Genomic DNA, 15,182 nt, shown 5'->3' with positions numbered 1-15,182 from the left:
CAAAATAGAAGGTTTTTTTTTCTTTTTTTTGTAAGATATTTTGTTAGATTTTTAGAATTTTATAACATGAAATGAAATTGAAATTTAGGTTAAGTTAAATAGAAATTTCACAATTTCTATTTTTTCTGCGTGAAAGAACTATATACAATGCATAAACTGCACACTGAGCCAAGGGATATATACAGTGGCTTTATACATATGTTCAATACATTCTCTTTCAAATAAATCTTAAAATACTTTTTTGATGTCATCTTATTTAAACAGTCTTGTTTTTATTGATTTTTTTTTTAGTCCACATGAATTTAACAATTGAAATAAATATAGCTCATGGTACACTGTCAATATAATTTTTTATTTAAAATAATTTTCAAAAAATGATGTAAGGATAAATAATAAAAATATTTTTTTTATTAAAAAAATTGACGACCAAATACGGAAGCAAATCTTGTTTTTCGAATCAAATTTTTCATTTGATTTTCAATTATTAATTTTATTAGAAAATATTTCAAATTATTTTCATTATTTTTAAACGAGTTTCTATATCACAAAACTTAACAATTTAATTTACTTTTGTATTACATTCGTTTATTTATAATTTCATCGCACTCAAGCTCGCTGAGAACGATGGAATCAGCAACAGCTGCAGTGTTTTGAATTATGCCATCGGTGTGTTGATTGAAGTATAGAAAAACGGTTTTGTATTTGGTGCCTTGATACAAAAATCACTATATGATTGCCACCAATGTTTGTCCAACTATCACTGACAAGCGTTGAATTTCCAGATGTTTCGAGAGTTTCTTCCAATTTAGTGGAACATTCTGCGTACTTTTTATCAAGAAGCAAACCTGACAGCGCTTTTCGCGCACTTTATTGATGATGCATACAATGGATTAAGTGCTTTGATCAAATCCTTAAAAGCTTCAGATTTAGAAAGACGAAGAGATATTCCAGTTTGGAAAAAGAAATTTGCTAATTTAATATCGATTTCTTTTTTTGATTCTTGAGTGTATTTCTTCGACTACTTCGGTTTTTTTAGCTGAGATTATGTTACCGTTGTTAAAGTTGATTGATGATTCGGCTTTTTTTTTGCAAACGATTGTTTCTCATCTTCACTAGCGTTTGGACATGATGTTCGTTTATGTGCTGCGACGCCCATTGAACTGTCTTTTGGCAGGCAATGCAAGTTCCAGTTCTCTTTACTGAATTGAGATTTTGCAAATATCTTTTTATTGTAAAGTTTTCCATTGTCTTTCTGTTTGAGGAAAAATGTCTAATCAACCTATAAATTTTTCAAATTTTCATTGTTTTACTTACTTATCTCTTTAATTAAAGCACTTTTATAATTAATATGTTAAAATTATTAATTATAAAAGTGCTTGAGTTAAAAAGATTTAATAGTGGAATTGAAAGTTATTAACTTTTAATTCCACTATCAGAACTGATGATTTTTTTGTTTCAAAAGCACATTAATTAGAAGTTTCATGAAAACTAGAATTAAAATTCGTTTTTGTGTCTGTCTGTTTAGTCAAAATAATATAACAGTTTTTAATGACTTAAAATTGAAAAAAAATTATGTGCATAATTATGCGAATGTATGCGCACAATTTATCGGCAAATATCTGCGCTTACAAATTTACTTAATGCTAGGCACGATTCATTTGTCGGCAATGATATATTATATAAACTAGATGTCTAACTTGCGGGATTTCAATGGGTAAAAAGTGAAGCCGCTTTTATATGTTTATAACCTTCGACCATATAAAGTTAAAAATGCAAGTCAAAAGCTCCCAATAAATTAAAAATAATTCAAAAACAAGTTTTAATAATTATAAAATACTTATGAAAGTTTTTTTATGAGTCTATATTTATTATAAAGTTTTTTAATTCATAAAAATGATTCAAAAGCGTCTGTCGTTTTACTTTTCTATTCAAAACTTTAATCCCTTTTAAATCGAAAATAAATTATGGAACCATAAATTATTATTTTAAAAGTATTCTAATTTCCGCTTAACACTTTTACATAAATAGTATTTAAATTTAAAATATATTTGCTTCATTTAAGAAAAGAAAAGTTAAAAATATTTTGTTTACAAATTTAATCCGCCATTTGTAAAAAGAGCAAAAAATGGTTTCACTTTTCGGATCGAAGTTAGACATCTAGTTATATAATATATCATTGTTTGTCGGTACTATAAAATTCTCTATACCATATAGTATATTGTTTGCTTTTTTGTTTGCGTTTTTTTTTTCTTGGTATTTTTTTCCAAGAACTGTTTCCAGTCATGGATAGAGTTTTTATGCGATTAATGTTGCTTTTTGATTGTTTCCAGTCATGGGTAGTGTTTTTATGCGATTAATGTTGCGTTTTGATTGTTTCCAGTCATGGGTAGTGTTTTTATGCGATTAATGTTGCTTTTTGACCAATTTTTGAATCTTAAATTTTCGTTTTAATTTAAAAAAAAATTTTTTGAATCTTAAATTTAGAATTAAAAAAAAACTCAAATGCAAATAAATTTGTATTAGTTTTAATTTGCCGAATTTGACACTAACGAAGGTATGGTAAGTAATTAAAATTGCTCCAGTTTGTTGAAATTGTATTGAGCAGCCGTTGCGCAGTAGTTAGCGTGCTTGCCACAGAATCTTCTTATAATCACGGATCTTCTTATAATCACGGATCTTCTTATAATCACGGATCCTCTTATAATCACGGATCCGTGATTCAACATAGATCCGTGATTCAACATAGATCCGTGATTCAACATAGATCCGTGATTCAACATAGATCCGTGATTCAACACAGATCCGTGATTCAACATAGATCCGTGATTCAACATAGATCCGTGATTCAACATAGATCCGTGATTCAACATAGATCCGTGATTCAACATAGATCCGTGATTCAACATAGCTCCGTGATTCAACGCCACCTCTGGGCAAGTTTTATTTCATCGGTAAGGGAAAAGGTGTTAACTTCCTTTCAAATGCTCATCCGCGGTGCTCTGTGATGAGACCATTTTGGAAAAAACCAAAAACCATGGTTTCTTTTAACTTCTTTTTATTTAAAAAAGCCATGTTTAATCAACTTTTTCAATTAAAGAAAAGCCAGTCATTTTAATTGAGCAAACTATATTTTCTATTAACATTACCGCTGTAATTCATCAACCAGTATATCATTATTTAATGTTCTGTATATAAAAACAAGCTTTGCCGCTTTTTCTACCATCTTGTTTCTTAACTACGATTGAATAAGTCCAAAAGTCAAAAAAGTTATTTCAAATCAATAGAAGCGTTTAACAAACCTTCAATATCCATGATGATATTGCAGTCCAAAGATTTTAGAGATTTCCACCATTCTATTGGTAATACATTTTTTAAAACAGATTCATTATACAAAGAGCTTTTATCAAATAGAGCAAATTTAGCTTTTACCTTAAATATTATAGGTAACAAGTTCTTAAATTCTTAATCTCTAAAGATCATTGTAGTTTCGTTTTCATTTTCAGAAAGATTAAATCCAAAATATCTAGGATATAGCGAATTTGCAAGGAAATGAGCATCGCTGACAGTCGAAGATATCTAGTTTCCAATATATATTTTTTTCAGTTGATAAAAATAATAACATATTTATTAGCTCTTTAAAAATTTCAACAGTGTCACTTATTTCTGTTGGATCTCTTTGCAGCTTATGTAGAGCAACTCCATTTGGTTTTAATATTTTCAAAAAAAAATTAGTTTGGTTTAAGTTGATATTTTTTTGATTGGTTTAATTAAACCATGGTTTACGCCATTGGTTCAAATCATTTGGTTCAAACCTATTAACCTTGGATATGACCGTAAGAACTTCTATGGGCACCTAAAATAAAAAAAAATAAAAAAAAATTAAAATTTCACTTTTTGTGAATGAAAAAATAAGTTAAAAGTAACCATCTGAACTAGAGTTTGCGCATGATTACCTGCTCGCAGATTTCCTTTATTCAAATGCGAAAACAATGAACTAGGAATTTTTGTGTTTAGATATTAGAATGCATTTTGAGCTATCTATCTAATAGTTGGTATTAGATATAATGAATGATGAGCAATTTCTTGAAGTATTGAAGCTACAAGAAAAACAGTCGAATAGGTTTTAATGTTTCTAAAAATATTTAATAATACTTTCTTTACACAATAATACTTAATAATACTTTCTTTACACTTTATTTAATAACACTTTCTTTTTCGGTTCTTTTTTCGGTTTTTTTCGGTTAACTTAAAGTTAACCTTATTAAATTGTGTGTCAATTGGTTTTTTTGGAAGAAATGTGTGTGCCAATTAATTTCTTTGGAAGAAATGTGTGTGTCAATTGATTTCTTTGGAAGAAATGTGCGTGTCAATTAATTTCTTTGGAAGAAATGTGTGTGTCAATTGATTTCTTTGGAAGAAAGAACAACTACATGCTTACCATTGATTTTTTTAGACACTTCCGCACGGATGTTTAATTCATGTTCATTTTCTATTATTTTGGAATGAACAACATTCCGTATTCCTCATTAATATCAATTTGAGTTCCTACTTGACTTAAGGTAATCTAAATTCTGTAAACAGCATTTTCTTTTTCCTTCTTTGAATTTTTCATCATCGTTTATAAATATATTTGTTTCATTGGTGGCAGTAGCGTACTTATGAGCTGAGCTGGAGTGAGTGGTCCACTCACACTTGATTTTGAACATTTTTTATTTTGTTTTAATTGCAAAGGCAACCTGTTTACTCATACGTTACTCATTTCGTTTCTACAGATGAGTTGTGTATGATTTTAAAAGGTATTCCTCGTTGTCAAGTCAACGCACAACTGACTTTAATAGTGAAAATCATAAAGAGAAGGAAATCACTTATGGATCTTGTATTATAAATATTGTCTAAAACATTTTAACAAGAATTTAATTATGTATATAATAACTTTTTTTATCAATTGTAAAATTCCATAAGTAACTTAATCAATATTTTACTAAACAAGTTTGTCTTTAACATGTAACGTTTTTTCTATCTGCACAATAAGTGTGTGATGCATGTCATGTCAAGACCAAGCAATTTTCGATAGATCAGTTTGCATTAAATTTATTTGCTAGCAAATATTAAAAAATGTGAGTGTATATAGGTACTACGGCTTTCTTTTTAGGATCAAAAATTTAGAACCAATAAATCAAACACTATAAGTTAACTCTTCAAGAACTATCAAAGTCTAAGAATCAATAAATATATGATAATACAATGATAACTTTTAAGGAACCATCAAAAGTCTTTAAAAAAAAAAGAAAAAAAAGAAGAATAATGAAAAAAATATTGCTGCTTTATGCCAAACCCTATAGTCAATGTGGCGGCACTTCTTTGCGGCAGCAGTCTAAAAGATAGCCGATATATGTACCCAAGCCTCCAGAAGCAGGCTACTTCAGTGTGATGCCAGAGATGTTTTCTAAACACGCATTTATAGTAAGCAGATACCTCTAGTTGTTTTAAAACTGATACAGCTAAAAAAGTCAAATTTTTAAGTGAAAAGTTAAATAACTTTTCGATGAACACTGGAAAATCTTCCTTAATCATAGAAAAATTTACAAACTTTGTTAGATCAAATTAGGATTAAAAGGCTGTACTTGCATATCATAGAGAACAAACATGAAAATTCTAAATCTTTGAATAGTTTATTAGATTACAGAAGGTATGTTTCATGTAGAGGGTGAATCTAAAAAGAAGGAAAAGAAATATATTTGTTGGGCAGATTTATAAGATATTACGGATAAGCCGTGATGACAGCTAGAGAGACTAACAAAAAAGTGAGCGAATTTTTAGAAATAAAACTGTTTACTTTAGTAAACAGTTTTATTTCTAAAAATTTTGTGAAAACATGAAGCTAGTGTTTAATCTAGACTTCATACTGCTTTGTTAATAATTCATACAACTTGTGTTAATACTATAGCATACTTATTGAGTAGGAAATACTGTTTGCAGATAACTTATAATTATGAGTTACTTGTTTATAAAATTGGTACTGAAATATAAACTAGAACATTTGCTTGGATTCAGCAAAAGTTTTAGATAATAAAAGTTTTAGCAGCATACCAATGTTTTTTTTTGTTTCGTTATTAATGTGCTCCCAGAAGTCTATATGTTCTTATCAAACCAGCTAGCACACATACATTGGGTCAACGTATGTAAAACCATCGCAAAACTTGATTGTTTTTAAAATCTAAACCCAACGTAGATCTAATCTAAATAACACAACGTTGATTTAATATATATGGATTAAAATTGACTCAATGTATAAAAAATCAATATTGATTCAATATACATGGATCAACGTTGATACCACATCCAGATAACACATGGTCGTTGGCTTGATGTCTTGCCGACATCTTTTATATCAATATTAGATCGACATCTTTACTTCATCGGGTCAATGAAGTAAAAAGAAAAAATGTTCCATCGGCAAACGATATCAGTTTACTTATGGTATTTATGGTATATTAGTTATGGTATTGAAATCGATACACTTATGCCGATTGGCACATATGCTAGTTCGCACTTATTCCAGTTTTTACAACGCTTTGCACTTTTGCCAGTTTGCACTTATGAAACGAAAAAGGCCCCACTTCGCCCAACCCCAAACGTAAGGGGCGACAAGCTGATAAAATATTTTTTGTACTATTCTCAACTAGACTTATACTCGTCGATAAATTTTAAGTTTCATCATATTATCTCTCAGCGTTAAAAAATTATGATACAAAATTTGTGACTCCCTCAAATTGAGGGGATTTAAACTTTATATGGGCACAATTTTTGAACGCTAAGAGATAATACTATACTTAAAATTTATCGATGAACCTAAGTCTAGTTGAGAACAGTACAAAAAATATTTTATCTTTAAAATTTTATTTTTTTACTCCAAAATGGGTTAATGTTGTTAAAGTTAAGGTTGGGACTGTTGTAATACAATATTGTATTGTAATGCCAGAGATGTAATTAAAACATTATTTATTGTTATTGTACTGATGTGATTAAAAACAGTTACAATAACTATTGTATTGTAATTTTTTTTAACAATACATTGAAGTTCTAAAACTATTGTATTGTATTGCTGTGATGTAAAACAATTACAATAACTTTTGTATTGCTGGGATGAAAAACAATTCCAATAACTATTGTGGTGTATTGTGTTACTATTTCAAAGTCCAATAGCTATTGAATTTTAAAGTATTTAGATTCTTTTTCCGTGCATTTACTATTATTTGGGCACTAGAAAATTCAAAGGTGCTCGTGACGCTCGTTTTTAGCAGTCATATATATAAATTTTATTTACTTTGAGAAGTAAAGTGAAGCCAGGAAAGCCAAAGAAGTATATATATATATATATATATATATATATATATATATATATATATATATATATATATATATATATTTATATATATATATATATATATATATATATATATATATATAATATATATATATATATGTATATAAATATATATATATATATATATATGTATATATATATATATGTATATATATATATATATATATATATGTGTATGTATATATATATATATATATATATATATACATACACATATATATATAAACACATACATATATATAAAGTCCAGTTACTTTATGAAACACATACAGGGAAATAAAAAGCTAAGTTATGTAAGTAAGTAAGTGTTAGTTGAGTAAGTTTCGAAGCAATTGGGTAGGTGCCTAATGTAAAAGCAAATAACTAAGTGGAAGAAATAGTACTAATTGATCAAGTCTATCCCCAGCAGTAAAAGAAATACAAGTCCAATTAAACTCACTTTTAAAGAGATATATAAAGTTTGCAACGAGGACAAGTGATATTAGTAAATAAAATAGAAATAGAATCAATAGTTGTATACTAGTTGTACCCTATTTCAAGGTCACATATCTCGGAGACTGGACTGTTCAAACATTTATTAAATTTTGACATTACAGTATTTTTTTTATTGCAATAAATAACAATAAATTGTTATTACATTATAAAGATGAATTACAATTCATTATTTATTGTTATTGTAGTGGGTCATTACAATAATTTTTTTTTCCAGATATTGTTATTGTATTATGAAGATGAATTGCAATACAATATTTATTGTTATTGTATTATAGTATTAAAATAATTGCTAATCACAAGTATTGTTATCGTTTCTAAAAAAGTTAATACAATAACAATAGTTATTGTTTCTCTTATTGTTTTTATTACAATTACAACAGTCCGAAGTCTAGTTCAAGTTAAGTTCATTACTTAACTTTTGTTCATTGAATGACATTTTAAGTGTATTTTATGAATGTCTAGGTTTATTTATAAAAGTTTACAACTGAAACTTATCAATATACTTATTATAATTAATATTTTAGTTACTTAGTTAATTATACGTATTTTATTCATGAAACGTAATTAAATATATTTATTATGTCGTGTTTTGTAAGTTTTTTTCCGTTAAACAAAAACTGAAAATTTCGTGCCCAAACAAAGAATATTGCGTAATAAACTCGTGTAAAATAAGTAACATAATAATAAATTGATGCATACCATCAAGATTTAATAGATTATTTTTGCCATTTATGTTTTGGAATTCCATTTTGCCCTTCTCAAACTTTTTATTTTTGTTTAACGGGTTTCTCCGAATGAGTTCTTTTTCGATCTTTCGCTTGTTCCATAGCCACATCGTCCTCGTCGTTGTTATCAATAATGTCGTCGCTCGATATTTTGCCTTCTTCAACCTCGTTTTTCCCAATTAAAATGACTTTTTTCTTCTCCTTTCTCTTTGTCTTTTTTGATTTATATTCAATTAACGGATCCTCGACTATATTAGATTTTCAATTAGATGTGAGCTTTTAAGTTTATCTTTCTCGAAGCGTCTCGCTTCGCCAATAGCGTTTTCGTTTTCATTTTGTTTATTTTGAATTTTCTTTAACACATTCTCCGGTAAACTCAAGACAAGTTGATGTTCTAAATTAATAAGAGAAATATTTTTATTTGATGAATAAATAGAGTTTTTTTACCTTTCCTATTGGTGCTGTCACTGGTGTTTGTCTTTGTGATGTTTGAGTAAAAAAAAAAAAAACAGTGTAAGGAGCAAGTTTTTTGAAAAGTTTAGAATCAGTGACTGTGGGATAGCATTTAACTGTCATTAAAATACCTTGTTCTTCCGTTCGCTAAAAACAATGGGTTTCCCGCATTTTTTGATTTCAACCAGCTTCATCAAAAGGTTATAAGCATCATTGATTGGCTTGATAACCGCTATCCACCTACCGTCTCTGTGGTAAGTAATATTCTTTAATTTTGCTTCTTCCAATTTTTGCTGCTATTTTCTCACTGAGCTTTTTAGCTTTCTTAGATATATATTTTAAATTACTGACTAATCCAAAAAAATCTCGAATAATCCAAACGATTTCGGGATTTTTTTTTTTTAATTTTTTTTTACGTGTCCCAAGAAGTCTTTACTGTTTTATCACAAAGCACCGTGGATGAGTATTTAATTTGAAGTTCACGCGTCCTTCCTAATCGATGTCACAAATCTTGCCCAGAAGTGGGTTAGAACCACGGATCCTTTGTTTTTGAGGCAAGTGCGCTACCACTGCGCCACAGCTGGTCCAAATACTACACTTTAAAAAATGTTAACTAAACTTTAAAAAATTTCAACTACACTTTAAAAAATTTCAACTACACACTTTCGTAACTCTTCCACTTTAATTGTAACACTTGAATAAAACATGGTTGAAAAACTAATCGCCAATAAAATACAAAGCAAAATACAAAACACAAATACAACTGTTAGTTTTTTTGTGTTTGTTTTTTTTCAACATTTAATATAAAAATATTTATAAAAACAATGTTTTACTTTTTCTAATTTTAGAGAAAACTTGCTGTTTTTTATAACAAACTTCTATCCAAAACAAATAAATAAAAGTAAAAAAAACACAAAACACGTTGATAAAGTATATACAACCCAATGTTGGGTTGTATATATTTTATCAACGTTGAATAATATATATTGAATCTATGTTGGGTTATATTATGGGTCAATCTTAAGCCATATATATTGAATCAACGTTGGGTACTTTACATTGGATCTACGTTGGGTAGAATCAAGTTTTGTGATGGTTTTACATACGTTGTCCCAATGTATCTGTGCAAGCTGTTTTTTGTTGCGTCGGTATTAAGCTTTTTATCTATATTATTACTAAAAACATGAAATTGAATCAAAGTTGGATTTGCATCAAATAAAACAGCCGACGTTCGCGATGGTTTTACATAAGTTGGCCCAATGTAAGTGTGCTAGCTGGGTTAGTATACTAGCTAGTAGTATAGAGAAGGAAGAATGAAAATGAAATTTAAAAATTGTTGAGAATAAAAATACGATCAAAAAGTTTCACAAAGGATTTGCATCAAACTTATATTCCATTTTTTTTTTTTTTTTAAATTTTTTTTTACTACTCATTAAAAAATGTAGCAAAATAAAAAATTAATAAAGATTGGTACATGCCATGAGAGCATTTAATCAAGGTCAAGCTGATTTACATTGCATTACCACGTTGATGAAAATGCTAAAAAAGTTATGTATATAAAGCTACAACATTATTGTACAAAAATTAACACAAAAATTAATCACAGCATAAACAAAGAATTCAGAGATAGAAAGTCGCCTAAAGAAATTGTAGATACTGGAGTTTAAAAAATAAGGTTACTGCAGCATTTACAAGTTGAAAGTCTTCAGATGTTGAAGCCTTATCAAGAAAATAACAAAATTATTAAGAAAGTAACAAAAATAATGCAACAATTCAAATCACTAATCATTGGCAGAAAAAGTCTACACATTGAAAGATCATCTGATAGAGTAAAAACTTGCTCAATAAAGATAATTAACTGCTTTTTAGCTTAATATATATCTTAAGGAACTCTGAGATTCTCGGAATTGCTTTTCGGTCTAAAGGTTAAATGTTGTATTTGTTCTACTTTTGGTTTCTAACTGCTTTTCGGCCAGTAATAAAGCTGTTAGGATCCAATTATGGTAAGTGTCTTGTCTAAGACAGCCATTAGAGGTTCAGGACGTAGTCACTTTTCATTATATTTTGATCTTCGACCTAGTTACCAAAATATTACTGGAGTAAAACACAATTTTCTGGGGTCTTACATGATTCTTATTTCAGTTTCAACGGTCTCCAATTGGTGGGATTTAAAAAAACTATAACTAGTACGCAACAGTAATGTTTTGATGGAATTAAACTAGATTGTATTGGACATTTTTAAAAACGCTCTTGTTGTTGGCAATTGCTAAAAAAACAAGTTTTGTTAAACGAAGGCGATATTCAATTGAAAAACTACATAGGAATTTCTATCAGACAAAAATGTGAAAACATTAAACGATCTTTAACCTTAGCAAGTTTATTTCATGTTACACCCACAAGCAAAATAAGTGCCATTTCCTGCATTGTCCGAGAGGAAAAGAGAGTTGGTGCAAATACAATTATGATGAAGCTATTGGTACCAATAACTATAAACCAGGACTAAATTTTTTCTATTGAAGTTATACTTAAATTAAAAATTATAAATGTATTACATAATTAATCTTAGATGCTTACTTAAGGCTTTTACTTTATGAAAAACAGAATCAGAATGAAAGACTCAACCCAGTGATACGGTCTAGAATACCCAAGTTAAAGTATTTTTTGCTTAAGCAGCAGTTAATAACTGAAAGTAATTTAAAATTTAATAACTAAAAGTAAAACGAAACATTTTGTTTTTCGAATCCATTTAAATTAGACTAAATAGTTTTTAATGCTTGCAAATTTCTTTAAGGATTGTTGGAGTATGATGTGGCAGTTAATTTTACTAAACCTAAAACTTAAAAATTTTTATTATCACTTGACATTGAAATCAAAATATTTCACGCTCCTTTTTTCAGGAAAAATGGTCCTACTACCAAAACTACTATCATAATTACCAAGCTAGCACACTTACGTTGGATCAACGTATGTAAATACATCGCGAACGTCGGCCGTTTTTAAAGATGCAAATTACGTTTTTACGATGCAAGTTACGATGCAAAAAACGTTGAACCAATGTTAGTTTTATCGTATTTATATTATTAAAAACCTCAATAACGACGAGATTAAAAACAGTTAGCAAAATCACATTGGTCCAACATATGTAAAAACATCGAGAAAGATGGTTGTTTTTCCGATCTTAATCCAACGTTGATCCAATGTATAGGGATCAACGTTTACCAAACGTGTATAACCCACATTGATCCAAAGTATATGGATTCACGTTGATCCAATGTTTATAACCCAACGCTAACCCAATGTGTATGGATTTTTGTTCAATTATATATATTGGATCAACGTTTTGTTGATCCACTGTATTATAATCCTCTAAATGGCAATTAGCCTGAGGAGCATAAACCACAATAACGAGATACACAATAGGATACACAAATAGGATAATACAAATAGCGAAACATAATAGGATAATACAAATAGCAAGATTTCGCTTGATTACGTTACGTAATCATTATTGCTGATGGGTATAGACGCAAATTTGTTCAATACTTTATACGTAAACTAGGTTTATATCAATTTTAATTGATATTAACCTAATTGCGAATTCTAACATCTAGTGCAATATCTGTCCGCTTTCTCTATTCTATCTTTCAAACCCGACTTCCTCTAGCTTTCACTCTAATATCCTTCGTGCGTCTTAAGATCACTTACTCTTGGTCTGCAAAGCGGATTAAGATGCTCTTTAGTAAACTAAACTCGTTTTCACAAGCCTTGGTTTGTGGCCTCTTTACAGAAAAAAGCCGGAAGAGGACAAACCACAATACCATCATATATATATATATATATATATATATATATATATATATATATATATATATATATATATATATATATATATATATATATATATACTTAATTATAAAAACGATTAAATTTAATTCCAATAAAAGTTGAACATAACATTGTGCAAACGTAAAAAACAACGTTGAATCAACTTAAAATACAACGTTTCGCCAATATAAAATATAACTAAAGATATCTTTTTTAACGGTATCTTAAGCTACAATTTTAGTAATACTAAACTTATAGCTAAAGATACCGTTAAAAAGTAAAATAAGTCTTTTCAAAAAAATTCATTAATACCCTTTAACTTTTAAACTTTCAAATTTTAAACATTTCCAAATAACGATTAGTAAACTTTAAAAAAATAAAAGGTTTTTTCTCGCATATTTATTGTCCTAGGGTAAGTTTTTTTAAATTCTGATTTTAAACTAACTAAAGATTATATTAACATAAAGTTTACAAATAAATGTTCCAATAATATAATATTAGCAATTATGCTAATATTATACTATTGGAATATAATCCAATTATGCTGGTGAACATTATTCAATAAATAATCACTTTTTTACGTCCTCATATTTAAAAACATTTTTAGTTTACATTACATCATCGTTGGCTCAACAAATTGAAGCAGATAAAAATAGCGAGACATCGGTAATGCCGTTTTCCTCTATTCAAACCTATAGTACAATTTTAGTTTCTTCAAGTGACTTTTTATCAAATAAAAGTAGTTTAATTTCAACATCGTTGGTTCCGACACTCTCGGAAAGTTTTACAAAATCTAGTGAACCAGAAACACAATCATCATTAACCAATACAATAAGCAAACAAGTCTCAAGCATAACGCAGACTAGTGTATCTTCAGTTCATACAACTGAGACAGATACATATAGCAAGACATCGGTAATGCCGTTTTCCTCTATTCAAACCTATAGTACAAATTTAGTTTCTCCAAGTGACTTTTTATCAAGTGAAAGTAGTTTAATCTCAACACCGTTGGTTCCAACACTCTCGGAAAGTTTTACAAAATCTAGTGAACCAGAAACACAATCATCATTAACCAATACAATAAGCAAACAAGTCTCAAGCATAACGCAGACTAGTGTATCTTCAGTTCATGCAACTGAGACAGATACAAATAGCAAGACATCGGTAATGCCGTTTTCCTCTATTCAAACCTATAGTACAATTTTAGTTTCTCCAAGTGACTTTTTATCAAGTGAAAGTAGTTTAATCTCAACACCGTTGGTTCCGACACTCTCGGAAAGTTTTACAAAATCTAGTGAACCAGAAACACAATCATCATTAACCAATACAATAAGCAAACAAGTCTCAAGCATAACGCAGACTAGTGTATCTTCAGTTCATGGAACTGAGACAGATACATATAGCAAGACATCGGTAATGCCGTTTTCCTCTATTCAAACCTATAGTACAATTTTAGTTTCTCCAAGTGACTTTTTATCAAGTGAAAGTAGTTTAATCTCAACACCGTTGGTTCCGACACTCTCGGAAAGTTTTACAAAATCTAGTGAACCAGAAACACAATCATCATTAACCAATACAATAAGCAAACAAGTCTCAAGCATAACGCAGACTAGTGTATCTTCAGTTCATGCAACTGAGACAGATACATATAGCAAGACATCGGTAATGCCGTTTTCCTCTATTCAAACCTATAGTACAATTTTAGTTTCTCCAAGTGACTTTTTATCAAGTGAAAGTAGTTTAATCTCAACACCGTTGGTTCCGACACTCTCGGAAAGTTTTACAAAATCCAGTGAACCAGAAACACAATCATCATTAACCAATACAATAAGCAAACAAGTCTCAAGCATAACGCAGACTAGTGTATCTTCAGTTCATGGAACTGAGACAGATACATATAGCAAGACATCGGTAATGCCGTTTTCCTCTATTCAAACCTATAGTACAATTTTAGTTTCTCCAAGTGACTTTTTATCAAGTGAAAGTAGTTTAATCTCAACACCGTTGGTTCCGACACTCTCGGAAAGTTTTACAAAATCTAGTGAACCAGAAACACAATCATCATTAACCAATACAATAAGCAAACAAGTCTCAAGCATAACGCAGACTAGTGTATCTTCAGTTCATGGAACTGAGACAGATACATATAGCAAGACATCGGTAATGCCGTTTTCCTCTATTCAAACCTATAGTACAATTTTAGTTTCTCCAAGTGACTTTTTATCAAGTGAAAGTAGTTTAATCTCAACACCGTTGGTTCCGACACTCTCGGAAAGTTTTACAAAATCCAGTGAACC

The 15,182-nt window shown here is 29.1% G+C and overlaps 1 protein-coding gene across 1 annotated transcript in view; it reads left to right on the top strand.

Moving 5' to 3' along the window:
- LOC136076084 (uncharacterized) overlaps positions 1-15,182 on the top strand; it is a 67,575-nt gene that overhangs the window by 30,143 nt on the left and 22,250 nt on the right. Inside the window, exon 3 of the mRNA XM_065789547.1 lies at positions 13,493-15,182. This exon is cut by the window's right edge and continues 144 nt beyond it. Within this exon, the coding sequence (XP_065645619.1) occupies positions 13,493-15,182 (1,690 nt within the window). The remainder of the gene's footprint in view (positions 1-13,492) is intronic.

This window comes from Hydra vulgaris, chromosome 02, assembly GCF_038396675.1.
Source record: "Hydra vulgaris chromosome 02, alternate assembly HydraT2T_AEP".
Classification (NCBI taxonomy): domain Eukaryota; kingdom Metazoa; phylum Cnidaria; class Hydrozoa; order Anthoathecata; family Hydridae; genus Hydra; species Hydra vulgaris.
This window is presented reverse-complemented; position numbering and strand designations above follow the sequence as displayed.